Genomic DNA, 19,229 nt, shown 5'->3' with positions numbered 1-19,229 from the left:
AGTAGTTAGGCCTGGCATCCACCCCCTGCACCCCCCGCCCCCACTTTGCTCTCTGCAAACACCCAGCTGCACACAGTCTGAGCTCCCCTGAGCCCGCATCTGGGATCCCACTCTAAGCCTCCTCTGGCTTGCCCTGCAGTCATCCATCAGCTTCAGAAATGGAGCTCAGGCAGAGCCTCTGTCGGGAGGCTGGCCTGTTGTCCTGGCTCTGTCCCTAGAAAGAACCATTTCCCTCATATAATCTCCTACCTGACCCTGTGGCCACAGCAGAATTATGGGTCCCACCTGTCTCGCCTGCTAAGCTGGGTGCTCCTCGAGGTGTGCAGCCTGTCTTGTCAGCCTACATTGCTGGGCCCAGAACAGGGCTGCACAGAGGAGACACCAATGACTGTCTGCCAGCTGTAGAAGTGACTGAAAACACAGACAGCTGCTTTATTTGTTTTCGGACAGTAGCACATCCTTCATTTCTTAAGCATCATGGGCACCTGGCGGAAGATGGCTGTGGTCGGGGGGTCTGGAGGCTGTGGTCCCATAATTGGTCTCTCTTCAGGGCTCCAAGTCACTGCCAGGGCCAGGAATGATGGCTGCTTCTCACCCCTACAAAGGAAAACAGGTCAGAGTTCAGGCATGGCCCTCTTCTCCCAGGAACCCTGCGCACGCCAGGCCTAGGCTCCAAGAGGGCGTTTAACAGAACCAGTCCTGCCCAGCTGGTTCTGCAGCCTGGAACAGGCCTCTTCACCTCCACGCACAGTTCTCACTCAGCACGTGCGGCAAGGACCAGCTAACATGGACCCCCCACTCACCTGACCTCCCGCCCTAAAGACAGACGGGCCTCAGCTCAGTTCTCCTCAGCTCCACCAGGTCTCCCCTCTGTTCTCTCAGAACTGCCTACATGAAACCACTCGGAGAGCATGTCCTGGACTCAGGCTTTCACCTGCTGTCCACATCCACACACGCGCTGCTGCCACCAGGTTCGGCAGGTGCTGCACAGGCAGGAGCTTGCCCATGCTCTGAGAAGTGCCTCCTGCACAACTCCCAGCAAGGTGGGCCTCTGTCCTGTTCCTACTCCCTCTGCCAGAGACACTGCCACCTGGCCGCTTCTAGAAGCAAATCACTATTAGAGCCTTGAACTCCATCACCAGCTCTGCCAGGCTCCTATGCGGTGGAGGCTGGCAGGGGGCAGTTTGAGTGTCTCTGGCACCGGCTGCCTTTCCCATGCAGGGCACAATTGGAGGGTCTGGTGCTGAGGCCCTTCTGGAGTCAGGTTGGACTTGCTTTTCTGGGGGGAGGGGAGGCACAGGTGTGGGAAAGAGGGAGCCAGTCCTTGCAGTGCCCCAGTCTCTCTCAGGCAGGCTGGAGCTACAGAGAGCACGCTGGTTAAATGCAATCTGCCTTCCTTTGTGATCATACCTTGGCCTTGGTGTGGGGGAGGGTCTGGATGAGAGAGGGAGGACAGAGATAGGGCTCTGCTGGGAAGCCAGGGGAGCTGCCTCAGTCCCAGGTCTTTCCCTTGGTACAAATAACCTTTGTTATGTGGTGAGCAGGGGCTTGGAAGGGCCTGCCAGGGGAAAGGCACTCTGTGCAGACTTTCACAAAGACCTCGGCAGATGCACAGGGCACGGACGAGCCTTCCTTCGGTTCCATGGCCCCAGTGTGGTCTAGCAAGCCGCCCAGCTCCAGGCTCCTGCCCTCAACAGGGCTGCAGCAATGGTTGGCTGTCTTTTCTGCTAAACTTGAAGATGAGCAAACAGCTTTCCATGCTCCACAGGGGAGAGGAAACGACTACCTATCCAGGCGTTGCCCGCACCTGATCCCATGCGGACCTGCTGATGGGTTCCCTTTGTCTCAAAGCTACACTGGGCAGGTATGAGCTGGGTAGAGCCTGGAACAGGCTGATAGAAAAGTGAGAAGGGCTCTAGCGAGGTAAGGCTGTTGAGCACAGAGAAACCCTTGACTTCTGATCTTAGGCTTTCTACCACCAGAACTCACAGCAGCTTGTCTCCTACTTGGGCAAAAGAGGCTTTTCCACAGGAAAAAAGGCCCCAACCCACAGCTCTTTTAACAAACACACCAGCCCTCTGGTGATTCTGAACCGAAGTGTTCCTAGGTACGTGTGTGGGGGAGCTATGTCAGGGTGTGGAGGGGCAGGGTCCAGTCTGGAGCAGTGCACTTGGGAAGGGGATGGAACGGTCTAGAAGAGGGACAGGAATTGGGGAGGTGCAAGGAGGGGAAGGGAACTGGTTGGGAGAATCAGAAAAGGAGGACAAGGCCCTAGGACCATGTCTCAGGAGAGATGCTGCCTGCCTCAAATGTCTAGGACAGCCACAGATCCCTGAGACCTGGACCCACTGTTACCCCTTCCCTCTCACAAAGGCTGGGTCCTGCATGCCCCTTCAGACCACCACAGGAGTGGGGTGGGCAGTGGGGTACTCTCAGTCCCCTCCTCCTCTGAGGCAGACCACACCCACGCCTCCAACTCCAGAACCCCAAGGCTCTTCTCCTTCCACAGAGCTTACCTACCTTTTCCATGATCTCCACCCTCCTCCGTGCTCCCAACCCCAAGTGCTCAAAGGTAAGAAATGGGTGGCATACACATGCTCTTAACTGGCCCCCCTGACTTTACCCAGTGCTGTCCCTGGACTTGGCCCAATGCCCACAGGGCCCTTTTCCTAGTCTAGATTTCCAAGAGGCCTGTGGGAACAGCAGGGCAGGACATCTAAACCAGGAGGCGCCTGAGGGCATCTAAGGCCTATGAGTCCCTCCCTGTGTGAAAGGTAGAGACCTTGAGGTTGGAATGTCTGATGCAGCAGACAGAGATGCAGACAGCTGTCAGCTCTGCAGTGCCCGCCCCCATGCCCCCAGAGCCCAGAAGCCCCAGGCTTTACCTTGTGGGCGGCACTCACACAGTGCTGGTAAGCTTTGACCAGGTCCGAGCACAGGAGCACCTCATGCAGGTGGTGGCGGTAGCAGTGAAGGATCTGAGCCTGCAGCTCTGAGCACACGGGCTCCAGCCTGCGGGGCCTGTGGGACAGAGAGCAGGCAGGCCTGGGGCTCGTCCCAGTGCACAGGGGAGGGAGAGGGCTCACTCGCTCACCACCATGGCTTGGCAGCAGGTCCCGCACCTCTGCTTCCAGTAACTCCTCAGAGAGAACCAGGGGGCCGCAGGGGATCTAGGGCTGTGGGAAGTGGGCTCTTGCCCCAGGGGAGAGGAGCAGCCAGCTAGAGGACTGTGGTGCTGACACTCTCACCGCCTCCCAGGGCAATTCTGGCCCGATTATGACCATGTAATTATACACATTATAGCTACTTTCTCACACAAAGTTGTTTTTCTGATTTAAAAACTAATGCATGCACAGTGGAGAAAACTAGAATACTATGGAACTGTCTAAAAAAGAAAACTGTTGAGAATCTCACTTCCTAGAGATAACCACTACAGTATTTTGGTATACTTTATTATTTTTTTCTTTCTTCATTTTTCAAAGGAGGTTTAGAACCTACACAAACTTAATTTTTTCTTTTTTAAAATAGGAAACAAAAAATATTTTTATTGAATTTCTAGGGGTAACATTGGTTAATAAATTTATACAGTTTTAGGTGTACAAGTCTATATAATACATCATCTGTGTAACGTGTGTTCACCACCCAAAAGCAAGTCTCTTTCCATCACCATTTATCCGCCCTTTACCCTCTCCTACCTCCACCCACCCGTCTTTCCCTCTGGTAATCACCTCACTGTTGTCTATGTCTATGAAGTTGTTTTTTGTTTGTTTGTTTGTTTTTGCTTAATCCCTTCACCTGTTTCACCCACCTTCCCAACCCCCCCCTGCCCTCTAAAATTCATTAGTCTGTTCTCTGTATCTATGAGTCTGTTTGTTTGTTTCTTTATTTTGTTCATTAGAGTCCACATATAAGTGAGTTCATATGGTACTTGTCTTTCTCTGACTGGCTTATTTCACTTAGCATAATACTCTCCAGGTCCCTCCATGCCGTCACAAAAGGCAAGATTTCCTTCTTTTTTTTATGGCTAAGTAGTATCCCCCTGTGTAAATGTACCACAGCTTTTTACCCACTCATCTACTACACCATTATTATTTTGAGATAACTCAGACAGTTACAAACATAAAGGAACAGAATACTCAGCTGCTCAGGAAGTAAGACACCAGGATTTACGGTCACACTAAGAATCTGGAGGTAGCACTTCCGGTGCTGCTGTACCATCAATGAGGCTGCCCCAGCCAGATCACCCCTCCTTCCCCTGCACCAAAGCAGCACGGTGGCTGTCATCTCAGGTCTGTTGTTCACACACATCAGCTTTCTCCTTCTCCACTGTGTCAAAGCCCACCCTAACCCATCACTAACGAGGGGAGTGAAGTGACTGTGTTTAGCTAAGACTAATAAGACTCAGGCCCAGAGCTCGTATAAAAACGACGATTTATAAACTACAGAAGCCATGCCATGCCAACTCAAAGGTTTGCGACTTGGAAGGTAAAGGGTGTGCGGGAGAAGCGACCTTTCCATTTCCAGGAAGGAGGGAGCAGGACAGTCCGGCAGGCTGTGAGGCCAGGCTCTGCCCCAGCAACACATGGTTCCATTCTCGCCCTTGAGGACACGGTTCTGTTCATGTCCACACAGCACGAACGAGGTCTTAGAGATTTCTTATTGAAGGAAGGCACATGGAGACAGATAGGCTCCTCAGATCAGGGACCCTCTCACTGGGCAGAGTCACAGGGACAGCCAACAACTAGGGTACAGTGGGGTGACCACCTGACTCCTCCAATTCTTGTATGTGAAAACTTTTTGACATGGATGTGTCTAATTGCAGGACTTTAAATATGGACTTTTGGCCCAGCTGGTATGGCCCAGGAGTTCATGGTTCAATTCCAGGTCAGGGCACATGCCCTGGTTTTGGGCTCAATCCCAAGTAGGGGGCTTACAGGAGGCAGCCGATCAATGATTCTCTCTCGTCATTGATGATTCTATATCTTTCCCTTTCCTCTCTCTGAAATCAATAAAAACATATTAAAAATAAAAACAATGGACTTGAGGACAGCCAGGCTCTAAATGGGCATTCTGCCTCGGGTCAGTTCTCTGACTGCTTGCTGCTTCAGTCCCAACTGTTCCAATGTTCTCTCTCAGGAATGACATGAAGTCAGACCTTTGCTTCTGCCCTCCATCCCACTGCCTTGCCCTCCTTGTTTTAATCTCTGGTTCTCCATTCTCCGGAGGCGTGGGCCTCTCCTTTCCCAGTACAGATCTGCCCATGCAGGGTACGGCCTGGGAGGCCATGTCTTTCCGTGGGCGCTCTGCTGGCATCTCTGCTGTCCTTCACACCGGCCCTACTCTGCTGTTTCTCACTGGGCACTGCCCCTGAAGCAGAAGCACCCGAGGGCACAGGTTTTATTGCACCCTCCTTTGTACTGCCTTGAAGCAGCACCCCACCATCATGTGACTCCCAGGAGGGCCTGTTCCTGGGTACAGCCTGGTTGCTGGCAGGCCCAGCAGGCCTCCTTGGTTGGGGAAGCATCGGGCTCAGTAGGGACAGCTGTTCTGAGCTGCAAGCGTGTCCAAGGCTTACAGGTCTATGTGGACAGGTGTCCTGGAGGAGGTCAGGTGGGGTCCAAGTGGCCTGAGCCAGGTGGGGCAGCTGAGTCATCCTAGAAGCAGAGCTCTGACCCCGAGAGCCTTGCCCTCTCCACCTACAGCAGAGGCATGGCTCTCACGTTTCGGGTTGTAAATAGGCAGAGCAGTTTCTTCATAACTCGTCCCTCTCTCTCTGTCCCCTCCTCATTTGGTTGCAAGTCCCTGGACAAGGACCACTGTGCATTCTGAGGGCAGCTCTCACCAAACACTTAGTGGGCTCCCAGCTCAGGAGAAACTGGGCCATGTCGAAACCCAGCCCCTCCACCCCAGCACCACCTCTGGGACTGCAGAGGCCTCCGTCCTCAGGGATTTATCAGGAACAATATGAGGAGACAGGATGGCAGGCAAATGTCAACTGGAAGAAATTTCACCCATTTGCCTGCAAAACAGCTCTGAATGAGGTCTGACAGGGAGAGCACAGATCGACAATACAAGGCTTTCTCAGAGCAGGGCAGGGCTAGGCCTGTGGTCAAACCATTCATGAAAGTAGGTGCATTCTATCCAAGCACAGCCTTGCCCGGCCCTGGTCCATGGTAACCTGCTTAAGAAACTGCTGATTTTCAGAATATTTAGTCTTGGGAACAGCTGCTCTTCAAATGCACACACACAAAAAAAGGTATCTGTTGTGTTCTGTGAACTTTCAGGGATTGAGATAAGTCCTGTTCACCCATCTAAGGGAGTCCGCTGGCTTTGGGGGTTTAACATCACTCAAGTCCGAAGCCTCGCATGCATTGCTAAGGATGCTGCTCACCTCCTAGCCCCTTACTTTCACCATCTGCACAATGGGGCACTGCCTGCCGGAGGCTGCCGAAGAACAGGGGAGCATGCTGTGAAGTACGGCTCCTGCTAACAACCTAGCTGTCCATGTGGAATATCAAGGCATGGCGGGGCCGGTGAACTGGGAGGAGCGGAGGGAGGGAGGCTGGGGTTCCTGGTGGCACTTGGTGCAACAGAGCTGAGACAAGGAGGCTTTGGGGACCCCTGTCTGAACATGTCCCTCTCCCTATAACCTAAGCTTCCATATCATTCCAGACCCAGTTCAGAGCTTGCCCAGGCCTCACTGGCGCCTCTCTCCCTGGAACCTTGGTGCCTCTTTTCCCCAGAGCTAATCATGGCATCCCTTTTCTAAGGAGCCAGCAGACCTGAGCATGGCACCCTGTGGGCCAGCGGGGAGAACACATTTTGAGAGTTCAACAAACCAGGGCAAGGCTCTGCCTTCATTACTTTCATGTGTGTTGAGGAGTCAGATGGAGAAGAGAAACCCACCAGGAGGAGCTGCTTGGGACTCAGAACCAGCGTGGGCTTCTGGTGTCATGGGCACTCGGTAAACTGGCTGACTGCTGCTCCAGCAGCACCAGCGGCATCCACAGCCTGCCTCACCAACAGCCCTGAGCACGGGCCTGATGGACACAGGTGGGCACAGGGCAGCAGAGACCCCCGATTCCAAGAACTGCCCTGTTCACTCAGACAAAGGCCCTTCTGCTGATCAGTCACCAGCGTCATGATGCAGACGCTGGGGAGTAAAGGCCCCCCAAAGGCTAACAAGGCTGCATCGATGACATGATGACTTCTGGGCCTTCAGCATCATTCAAGATCCCCTCCCTGGGCACCATTCCACCTCCTAACCACTGCTCCCCACCCCGTCCCCTTTGGGCACAAAAACCCCTTGCTCACTTCCTTTGCCAAGAAGGCCCCTGGGCTAGCTCATCAACTACTCCTGCCAACCCCCTAACTTAACCTCTCACCATTCCAACCATTAACCCTCTGGAGCATAAGACCTCCGTACCACACAGGCCCCTGGAGCCTTCCACCCGAGCTTCCATTACCCTGACTGCCATGTTCTCAATGGAATTTACCATCTAGCATCAGGGATCCAACTCCCCCTCCCTAGTTCCTGTCTTGGTGAGTGGTATCACTATCCCTACAGTCACCCACCCCAGTTGGAGACCTGGAGTCATTCTAGATGCCTCCCTCTGCCTTCATTCTAGATGCCTCTCTTGACATCTGTATTTAGCTGTGTTGTTGAAGTCACTGTGCCACTAGTCCAAATGCCCCACAAGGGCAGGCTGTGTCCCCAGCATCTCACAAGCTGGGCAAGGGCATTGGTTTCAGGCCTTTGGTGGCCTGCTAGCCTCTTGGCCTCACTCCCACTTTCCCCCAGGTAAAGCTGCACCAGGGGGAAGCACCCAGCACATGGCCTAGGGACCCAGGCTCCTCCCATCCATACCTGCTCCTTCTCTCTTTTCTCATTGCCCCACCCTTGGGACAGAGCTCTGAACAGCCTTTTCTGATTGTAGGAGCCTTCTGTTTGCCTTCACCAGCATGCACATCACCGGATTCCACTTCTGCCTATCTGTCTGCACACATGGCTTGGAGCTGCATGCAGAAAGCATGTAACTGGGTGTGCCCTGAAGGGAGTACCCCATGTGAGGCCTCGGGAGGAAGGGAACTTTATGAAGCAGCGACTGTGCACCATGCTCATCCACTAGTGCATCGCCACCAGATGAAGCAGATGTATCCTTTGCAGCTTCCGTGGGGCTCTGCCCGCCCCAGTCCATACCATCGAGACTGGGCTAGGACAGTCCTGTCCACAGCCTCATGGGCCCAATGAAAGGTACAGGGCTAAAACTGTGCCCCCACAGGGAAGAATTAAAAGAAGACCTCCAACAGCCATGGCCAGGAAGGAAACACACCTTGATGCCATCTGAACTTCTTGAACCATTTTTTGCTTTTCTGTAGCACAAGCTAATACTCTCAATCTTTGGCTTATGTTAGCTGGGACTGAGTGTCTGTCACTTGCAGCCAAAATGTTATCTAGAGAAGATAATGTGGTGAGGTTATGGGGTCAAGGGCTTCTGAGAACTATCTGTACATATGCTGGTCAGTGGGTTGGAGAGTCTCCCCTGCAAATCATGTCTTTCTTGGAACCTCAGAATGTGACCTTAATTGGAAACAGGGTCGTTACAGATACAATTAGTTAGAATGAGGTCATTCTGGGGTAGGGAGGGCCCTTAATCTGATATGACTGGTGTTCTTATAAGAAGAGGAGAAGCACAGAGAGATACAGACACACAGAGAGAAGGCTACAGTGATGACAGAGGCTGAGACTGTAGTGATACGTCTACAAGCCAGGGAATGCAAGGAGCTTGGAGAAAGGCATGGAACAGAACTCCCGTCCTGCTTCAGGGAGAGCCAGTCTGATTTTGGTTCTTTGTCACAATAGCGCTGGGAAATGCATGCAGTCAGCCACGGAGGAAAGGGATGGGACCTGACCTCCAGAGGCAGAGCTGGAAGTGTCAGACCGGTGGAAACTGGTGGTAGGCTGATGCATCACTAGTCACCTTCTAACAGAGCAACATGCGAGCTTCTATGACATAAGGCTCCTCGGCCACAGCAGCTACCCCTTAACGAGTATCCAGCAAGTGCCAGGCTCGGTGGTCTGCACAGTGTCTGGTCTCTGCCACCCCTACAGGTTATTGTCTCCATTTAGAGAAGAACTGGTTCCTCTGACTTGAGTCCTTCATCTAATTGGCAAGTGAAGAAGCTGTCATTCATAACCAGGTCTACAGAGCTGCCCCCTATGCTCCCACGAAGCCTTCACTGGAGGGAGAGATCTGGGTGAGGATCAGGCTATGGCCAGGGGAGGTGATAAGGGGCACACTTTTATCTTGGTGAACAGTATAGAAGGAAAATCCAGCCTCATCTGAGATTACATCTGGATGGACGTGTGGTCCTGGTCATTTGAACACCAATATCTGTAGGACCTACTGCGTGCCAGGTCCTAGGCATATCCACAATAGCCCTGTGAGTGAGGCATTGCTGTCCCTTTCTGTGGATGGGGACACTAGTCTCAGAAGGTTAAGTGACTTGACCTGAGGTCACACAACAGTGATATGGAGTCACTGAGGATAAGAGCCTGGTGTGTTTGGCTCCACAGCCCTTGCTATCCACACTCTGTCCACCTTAGCTCCATTCTGCCTTTGGAAAAATCCCAAAATATTCCAAAGAAGAAACAACCAAGAAAGAAACAAAACAACAAAAAAGAAACAGAGACACTTGCCCCAAATCACACAGTAGTCAGGGCTGCCGTATGGAGACAGAAGTTTGCTGACTCAGAGTGGGAAGTGGAAGAGGGCTGGCAGGCCCAGATCCACAGGAGGGAGAGTGAGGGAGGGAGGTCATGAATGTGTGGCCACGCAGGGAGGCTGAGAACAAAGAGCAGCATGAACTGGAAAGGTGAGAAGGAAGCAGCAAAGGAAGTGAAGGGCCCCGCCAGTGCTGCTGGCCTGGGCGGTGGGGACAGCATCTCCAGCCCCTCAGCTGGCAGGGAAGGTCAGCTGCCGGAGTGTGCACCGCATCCTCTTGTGAGCAGCCCCAAACCCTCGGTGTGCTCTCTTATTTTATTTAATAAATGAAATCACATCAACTTCTCCTTCTTCTATTATCACGGCTGACATCAATCTGATAATATTGGCCTGGTGTGGAATTGGACTATTATATGTCCTCCTGATTATTTAATTTCAGAGAAACATCGGCAGGGGATGACTATATAGAGCAGGCTTTTTATTACAGGCAGCACTAAGGAGATCGCAAGTGAATTAGACATTCATCTTCGTCAGCTCCAATCTAGCTGTTCAGGAAAGGTTTCGGCTTTAACCCGTAGCTAGGGCTGAGGTGCTGATGAGACCAGCTGGTTACGGAGGACTTGGTTAACTGGCTGCTATTGACGATGTGCCATTCAGCCTGGGTAAGTGGAACCCAGAGATCCCACCATCGATCAACGTGCCACGTGGGATCACTATCAGCTGCTGAATGCCGGCCTCCAGCTGCCCCCATCCCTCGGGCTGGAGGCAGCGATTCCAGGAGGCAAGGCCTTGGCAAGACAGCCCTTCCGCTGAGAGCGGAGGGAGAGCTCTGCTCACAAGAGGATACAAAACACCAATTGGCCCCTGGCTGCTCTCAGTCGGTGAAGGAGAGGCTGCCTGTGACAGAGTTCTTTCCCGGGACTATCACTTCATGCACACATGCAGGTACACACACACACAGAATGGGGAGGGGCCATCCCTGGCCTGGTTCCTTTGTTGAAAAGACAACAGAGGATGCACAGTTTCCCTCAGGGATCCCTCCAGCTTCACTAGACGTCTGGGATGGACACAGGCTGGCACCTTCTGGGAGCCTGTGATGAGGAAGGAAACAGCAGGGTCGCAGTGGTGTCTGGTGCCTGAGGAGCACAACACCGAGACCACCTGGGGCTGAAGAGCTGTCTGGCACTGTTTCTGCCATCGGAGGCCCATATGCAGTCCCTAGGCGGCCTTGGCCCTAGAGTGGGGGTCCCAAGGCCCCAGCTGTGTTTTGCCTGGGCTGCTGAAGGCTTTCAGAACATCACCTCCTCCAGCATGGCCCTCGGTAGAGGCGGGAGCCAGCATGGGTAACTGCATGGAGGGCCTCCAGGATCCCAGTCTGGGAGAAGCCACTTCTTCCCTCCCCACACCCCCCTTTCCGTCTGAGCCCGCATTGCCTCCCATCAGGGCAACTTCAGTCAGCTCTTGACTAGCTGACAACCCTCCAGCAGAGGGTCCAGCAGACCAGCAGCCTGCTCCCAGCCTAGCTCCTGGCTAACACCAGGTGGAGGGCCCTCTCTAAGCATGACAATGCAGGTGCCCTGGCCCAGGGCTTCCTGCGGAAGGATGGCCAACTGTCTGGGCCTGCCCTGCTAGCTCCATGCTTCAGTGCCTGCCATGCCCACAGGCAAGGCTCCCAGCTCCACTCTCCTTGCCCTGTACCTCCTCCTCCTACAAAGCCTCACAGAGCCTCTGATGTAGCAGAGCAGAAACCACACAAATAAATGTGGAGCTCTGAACCGGAGGGGAGGCATGCAGCACAGACAGGACTCAGCCTAGGTGTCGCCCCGGACAAGGGACCAGAGGAGAAGGAGGCTGCCGGAAGGAGACAAGACTGGCACTGGGACCACAGAGGTGGAGGACGGAGTCCCGCTTACTCTGGCTCCCAATCTCTTAGGTGCCTGTTTTCACTCTCCTGTGTTCTCTGTTCTAATTCAGACGTCCCACCACTTGTCATGGGCTCTGCACTGGTTTCCTAGCATTTCCCTGTTCCCTCCAGCCCACCTTGCACTCTGCCGCCAACATGACTAACTTGCAATTAGACTGTGAGTCAGGCCCCAGCTTGACTCCTACTGGATTCCATCATTTATGTGGTGCTCAAAGCCCTTCTGCCCTCCTGACCTTGTGCTCAATCTGCTCTGCTGCCCTGCAGGGTTCTTGTCACCTCTAGCCCGCATCTCTGCTCTAACACAGGGACCTGCTCCTGCCTCCTGGACACACACGCTCTCTGGGGCCTCAGGGGCCCAGCACATGACTCCCTCTGCTCTCATGCCGCTGCCTGCCATGCCTCTGGCCACCAGGCTGCCTGGCAGATGGAGCCGCCTTCATGACAGCCCCATCCCCTTTACCTGCAAAGTCCCCAGCCGCTAAGGAAGACCAGGTGCTTCTGTGCTACTGATGCCAGCTGAGGGCCACCTGTATGTCCATGCTATGCTTGCTGCTCTGCCTGCCAGGAGCCTGCCTGTGTGACTCATAGTATGCAGAGCTCTCATGGCCATACTTCTGTTTGTTCTCTGGCCTGTATACTCCTCCCACTGCTCATTTATTCCCAGCCCTGGCCAGGGCTGCACACAGCAGGTGCTAAATAAATAGGTGGTGAGAGGATGCACAGTGGCCGACCTCTCAACGTGCCCCATTTTCCCAGGCTACACCTTGGCTCCCATCCTTTCTTCTCTGGAAAGCTCCCCCACCTCTGCAAGGTTCGCACAAGTGCCATTTTTGCAGGGACGCTAGCCACGCTGCTCCTCCCCAGGCAGGCCACAGTGCCCATTCTGCTCTCTCACAGTGCCTGTGAGACAGTGGTCCTGGGTGGGCATGCTGCCAGCCTGCTTTCCATCCAGTGTGGCCTCTGCTCTGCTGCCCTGCTTACCTGCAAGGGTGCTGACCATCACTGACTAGGACACCGAGCACTTGTGGCCAGACCTGTGTGAAGCCATCTCCCCTTGGCCTGGGAGTGTCTTAAGGGCAGGATCCCAGTTTATTACCTGTTCCCATAGGCCCTCTCCTAACATAGCAGATATTCCACAAATCAGTTGCGGTAGTCAGGGCATCAGTCAGGAAGTCTCTGGGGCTGGTTCTTACAGTGTCTCCAGACACAGCCCACATCCTCCTGACCCGCTGGATGTCTGCCTGGTCTGGCTCGGTGCCTTTGTAACCTGGCAGGCTGGCCTGGGCTATCCACCCCAAACCTCCTGAGAGTGTGTCTGTCCTTAGCTACACTGCACCCTGCTTTCCAGCCTCCTCCTCCTCTTTCCTGCTCCCTATCACAATTCACTCTCCTGTTGCTGGCTCCCTCAAATCCAGCCTGGGCTACGGCACCCCACGTAGCTATCCTGTGATTCCTTCTTACTACCCCCAATGCCCCAGCTCCGAAGGAAGGCTCCCAAGGGCCCAGCCCTTGCTGCTCCTGCTATGTTCACCCAGCCTCAAGGTGAACCACATGGCCCAGGACACTGTCATAGCAGCCACGTGCTCAACAGTTATCGGGAATGAACATACCAAGGCCTCCCACCCGTCCACAACCACCAGCGGGATTCAGGCAGCCACATGCGCTAAGACACAAAGCCTAGGCATAGGAATGCTGACACTGCCCCTGCCAGCCTGTCACTCAGTGCAAGAGTTCCCAGTGTCTGTGCTCTGGTGAGAGCTTCCCCCCACAAGTGACATGGGGACAGAAAGGCCAGAAATGAATCGGGACCCAGTCAGGTGAGCTTCGGACAGAAACACCTTATTGGTGGTGCAAGCAGGCCTGGGTCAAAGCCACACCCGCTCCTCTCTGGGGGCCTTCCTCACAGACACTCCTCAGGTCTGGCTTCCTGCACTCCCTTTGCCTAGTACAACCCAAGCTGAAGTCTTGGGCCCCTCACAGCCCCAACATGCTTCAGGGCTCCTCACTGTCACCAAACCCTCTACTTGGACACCTGGGCTGGGCCTCAGGAACACCCTCCACACCTCTTCCTGCTTGCCCCTCATGTCCAGCCTGCACAGGCCATAGCTTCTCTCCTCCCACCACCAGAGTGGCCTCATCTCGGGTCTCCTCCGATCTGCCCCCACCTGTCCATGAACTCAGGCTCTCCTGAAGCTCTGCTCACTCCCTGAGCCCACCAGGAGGGCCCCATTGGAGCCCAAGATAAATGATAACTCTGAACCGTGTCTTCTTCCACCATCCTCACACAGAGCGTTTCCTCTCAGCCTAAGTTGTAGAAATGTTTTATCAGTTGAAATCTTACTCAGAATCACAATGAGTAAACAGATTAAGGGAGCCTCCCCATGAGTCCCTCCCCTCAAACTATGGTCTCTCCATATATTCAGACACTGAACAGCACAGAAAATCATGAGGGGGGGGGGGGCTTCCTTTGGCTAACCCTGGCATTTTGCACAGGGCTCCTGAACACTGGGCCTGATTCATTGTGTAGGTAAGGAAAACGATGACGGCCAGACTCCCCGTACAACGACAGTGATACCCCAGGAGGCAAAGGGGATCCCCAAGGGCATCACCTGTCCCTGTACCTCAAATTTCACCAAAGGCAAATGTCATCAAATGTCACAAGAAGGGAACTGTGGCAGTATCCTTTGTGTAAAAAGCACCCAGAAAAATTGGTCTCATCCTTTAACATCACAACTTGGTATGATCACAGAGTCAGCTCTGGTTCAGTGGAGTCCAATGAGACCCCTGACACAACCTAATCAAGGTTAGGAAGCCCAACAAGCAAGGTGGGGGGACATGGCTCCATCCTGCAGCCATGCAGTGGGGGCAGGAGGCTATGCTTCCATTTCCCAACTCCATCCACCTGAAGTTACTGAAGGACTTGAGCTCTTTTCAAAACACAAAGAATGGATGCTTTTTCCACCCCTTTGTTTTCCTCTCCAGCAGAAGCTAAAAAAACAGATGGTGAGGGGCCACTGGAGAGTGGTGGCTATGGTGTGCCTACAGCTGGAGCAGTGGGTAGAGATGCAGAGGTGATGGGTAGAAAGGCAGCCAGAGCAGTGGGGCAGTTGATTACACCGAGCACAAAAGTTCAGTGATTGAACAAATAAGTACATATATTGAGGATCCTGGGAGCCAGGCCTCCCGCTCTCTGAGAAGGGATCTCAACAGAGAGAAGGCTACAAAGAACCCAAGACATTAGAACTAGAGGTATTAGTGTGAGCTTTACGTACACAGACAGACACGCCATCCTTATAGATGAATGCACATGTGTATGTTACACACATATAAACAGCTACTATGCTTGTACATATCCATATTCCTAGCTCTAGGCCCTGAGAGTACCTAGAAACACTGACACTCTAGTAGCAACGAGCACACCCAGTGCCCAGGTCTTGGTTTCTAAATACCACTCTCCAGTAACAAGAACAGAGCTTCCTGGAGAAGTGGCTGATTCCAGGACTGGGGCCGGGAAAGAACAAGATAATCCAGGAATACCTTGTGCCAGAAGGTAAAGAAGTGCTCAGAGGATGAAGAAACATACCAAAGGACAGAAGTATGTTTGAAGGGCCAAATCAAGCACATTTTGAACATCAAAATAAATTAGAATATATATTACAACTCAATGAGTAATTGTGAATTCTTGACTCTTTATTAACATAAACAAACTAGAGGCCCAGTGCATGCAATTTGTGCATGGGTAGGGTCCCTAGTGGCTGCCGGCTGCCAGCTGGGGCCTCCCTTCCCTAGCTGCCAGCTGGGGCTTTCCTTCGTTCCATGCTTCCCCCTGGTGGTCAGCACATGTCATAGCGAGCAATCGAACTTCCAGTCAGTCGAACTCCCGAGGGGACACTTTGTATATTAGGCTTTTATATATACTAGTATAGATAAGTAAGTACCTAACTAAATGGGTGAAAAGAGAAAACTCCTCCTTTAATAGAATGTCAATTCACAAATGTAGAAGAAGCAATGGGAATAAACCATTTAAAACCATTATGGTGGTGGCTGACTCAGGCAAGAGTCATTCCTGGGAGAAAAGGGTGACAGGTGGAGGTCTGATGAGGACCAGAATGCTGGCATACTATGGAGCATCCACACACAAAATACTAATCAAATACAAAGGGAAAATGTAGACTTTGTACCAGAGAGACCAGGCAGACACCAAAGTAACCAGGTCAAGATCAATATCACTGTGAAGGGCCCAGCACCAGTTTGGGTTCTTTCTGCCAAGAACACATAGTTGAATCCGGTGATGAGAAATGTAGGGTGAATCTACATTGGGGTCACCCACAAAAAGAAAGGCTTGTACTCTTTAAGACTGAGTCATGAGGGACAGGGAAATACTAAGCAACTGTTCCATACCAAATAATACTGATGATGCATAACAAGTAAGTGCAGTCCAGACTCCTGGGCAGGATCCTGGACCAGAAAGGAAAGAGATGAAGCTGGATAGCAGGCAAACTGTGCATGTGGTCTGTGGCTGAATCAGCATGGGTTTCCTGACTAGAAGAGGCGTGTGTGGGCTGGAAGATGTGTTCCTGGGAGGTAGGTGATGGACTAGAACAGTTAGGGCTGATAGGTCACCAAGTTAGGAAAAGACAGTATTTTATTTTATTTTTTTAGAATTTTTTTTAAAAATGTATTTTATTGAGTTTTTACAGAGAGGAAGGGAGAGGGACAGAGAGTTAGAAACATCGATGAGAGAGAAACATCGATCGGCTGCCTCCTACATACCCCCTACTGAGGATGTGCCCGCAACCAAGGTACATGCCCTTGACTGGAATTGAACCCGGGACCCTTCAGTCCACAGGCCAACGCTCTATCCACTGAGCCAAACCAGTCAGGACAAAAGACAGTATTTTAATCTAGAAGGAAAGGTGATAATGCAAACTCTGTAACATGTAAGCAATTAGGAGGATAAGCAAAAATTCACTATCATTCTTGTAAACTCTTTATGGGTTTGAAAATATTTCAAAACAAAACAAATACAATAAAGATGACAATTTGAGAGGACTGAATGTATTAAAAAAAAGATGCACTTATCCTAAAAAGAGCCCACCATAGCTGCATAATATGTTTTAAACATATTTAAGACATGCAGGATAGGCGCTGAAAAACAGTCTAGAAATAGACCTTAGGAATTCAGCATATGATTGGGTGGAATTTTATATCATTGCTAGTGGGACAAAGGACTCCTTATTTGGAAGAAAAACAACAACAAAGAGGGATCTGTACTTCATATCTTACACCTAAATAAATCTCACTGAGGTCCTTTGGAGCAATGATTTAATGGCAGAGAATAAAACCATAGTGGTACTAATACTAAAAATACAAGTATTGAGGGAGGCAAGTCCCTGGTAATGTAAGTCACAAAAGAAAAGTGAACAACAGCCTGACCGGTGTGGCTCAATTGTTGAGCATCAACCTATGAACCAGAAGGTCATGGCTTGATTCCCTCCCGGTCAGGGCACATGCCTGGGTTTGTGGGCTCGATCCCCAGTATGGGGCATGCAGGAGGCGGCTGATCAATGATTCTCTCTCATTATTGATGTTTCTATCTCTCTTTCCGTCTCCCTTCCTTTCTGAAACCAATAAAAATATATTAAAAGAAAAGAAAAGTGAACAACAGAAATATTTTTATTACTACCCCCCAAATCAACTTCCAAAGGGCAAAAATTTAAAAATTAACTAGGAAAACAGTTACGACAAAAAATGATACAAGATTAATAACACCATTATACAAAGATCTTTTTAAAAGGCATAGTAAGAAAAAATGGGCAAAGGCCATAAGTAAGGATTCACAAAAGAGGAAATACAAATGGCCAATAACATAAAAGGGTTTAGTTTCACTAACACTGAGGAAAAGAGGAGTTTTAAAAACAAGAGGTTTGTTTGTTTATTTGTTTTTGTTTTTGAGATTGGCAAAGATGTTTTTTAGAAAAGTTATAATCCTGTGCTTGGGGAGTTGGGGGAAATGGACACCCCAGAGCATCCATGTTTGGAGTGAAAATTGGTACAGAACCTCTATCGTTCAGAGGGCCAGTTGGTAGGATGTAAGTATATAAATACAAATGCAGATATATTTGTGTGTGTGTGTGTGTGTATGTGTATCCTTTGACCCCATTCTTCCCTCTAGAAGGATTTAAACAAATAAGTGCACAAAGAAAGATATGGCTGCTTGTCAGTGTTCATGATATTGGTAAGAAAATGGGAAAACACCCAACGATCCATCAATAGGGGATTGGTTACATAAATTCTGCTATAATCATACAGAAAAATAATATGCTAATCAAAAATGAAGATGTGAATCTACTTTGCCTGATACAGAAAGAGATCCATGGCATATGAAGGGGAAACAGAAAATACTAAACTTTGTGTTTCTCAGGAGCTCATGATCCCCCTTGTCTGCAACTGTGTATCTGTGTTCTTTGTGAGCCGAGTGATGTCACCAAAACATAAGCATGGAGAAATTTTGGATTCTTTTAAGTGTATATTTTCTGCATCATTTCACTTTTTTACAATATTCATGTATCATTTTTCAAATGAGAAAACAAAACTATTTTTCATTTTGAAAAACTGTAAAGATATACACTCATCTGATTTTTTTTTTATCAGTGGTCATTTTAAGATGCTACAGTAAACAGCAAATCAAACAGTGTGTAAACACCAAATCTACACATTGTAGATCTAAAGTACTATGAAAGTCCCTGGATGGAGTTAAAAAGTTCATTTCTTACCATGTTATCATATGTATATGTATATACACCCAGATAACAGTTATAGAGGGTGAAGACAGATTGGCATGAGACACACCGTCGAGGAGTGCTTGCACATCGTAGGAACTAAATATTTGTTGAACCAGAAGGAGCAAATAAAGGCTGTTTTATCTCTGAAATTCTAAAATAGAAGTTCCAAATCAATTTGCTTACAGACAGAGTCAACGGAATAAGTGTAAATTCTGGCAGAGTTGTTAAAAGATCAGTCATGTTATTTTGGCATCCCATCTTTTCCCATCACTGCCCAGGTATGTGAGAGATAAAATTCCTGCTTTCTACGCTGCCACAAGTCACAGTTGTCACAAGCCAGTGGCTGCATGGCAGGGAGCCATCTCAAGGCATTCTCCTGGCATACATACCCCTCCCCCCACCACACACACACACACACACACACACACACACGCGCGCGCGCGCACATACTGAGAAAGAAGCTGAAACAACAGGCAGAAATGAGCATGAAATTGGTAAAGACAAATGTAATTTCCTACACTGGGGTTTAAAAATAACTGCACAAGGATAGGATGGAAGAGTTTGGCTTAACAGACTTAATACACTACTACTAGAGTTATCTTCCTAAAACACACATCTGATCATGCCATTTCATAGCTCAGCTACTTCTGATGGCTCCCCAAGGCATCAGAATAAAGCCCAAACTCCTGGCACTCAAAACTCCAGCATTTGGTCCCAGCTGTGTTCCCTAGCCACACCTTCCCCTGAGGGGCAGATTCTGGAGGCAGTTGGCATGGGCTGCAGGCTGACTCCCTG

At 50.7% G+C, this 19,229-nt stretch overlaps 1 protein-coding gene across 3 annotated transcripts in view; it reads right to left on the bottom strand.

Annotated features, from left to right (window-relative positions):
* Positions 1-408: 408 nt before the first annotated feature.
* Positions 409-19,229, bottom strand: part of CHCHD6 (coiled-coil-helix-coiled-coil-helix domain containing 6) — a 221,010-nt gene continuing 202,189 nt past the window's right edge. For all 3 annotated transcript variants that reach the window (XR_009454165.1, XM_059706762.1, XM_059706763.1), the window contains 2 exons: positions 2,886-3,021; positions 409-597 (listed from right to left, as the gene is read on the bottom strand). Coding sequence is in view for 2 of the 3 variants with exons in the window: in XM_059706762.1 (XP_059562745.1) it covers positions 592-597; positions 2,886-3,021 (142 nt within the window). In the remaining variant the exon portion in view is untranslated. The remainder of the gene's footprint in view (positions 598-2,885; positions 3,022-19,229) is intronic.

The sequence above is a fragment of the Myotis daubentonii genome, chromosome 8, assembly GCF_963259705.1.
Source record: "Myotis daubentonii chromosome 8, mMyoDau2.1, whole genome shotgun sequence".
NCBI classification, from domain to species: domain Eukaryota; kingdom Metazoa; phylum Chordata; class Mammalia; order Chiroptera; family Vespertilionidae; genus Myotis; species Myotis daubentonii.
This window is presented reverse-complemented; position numbering and strand designations above follow the sequence as displayed.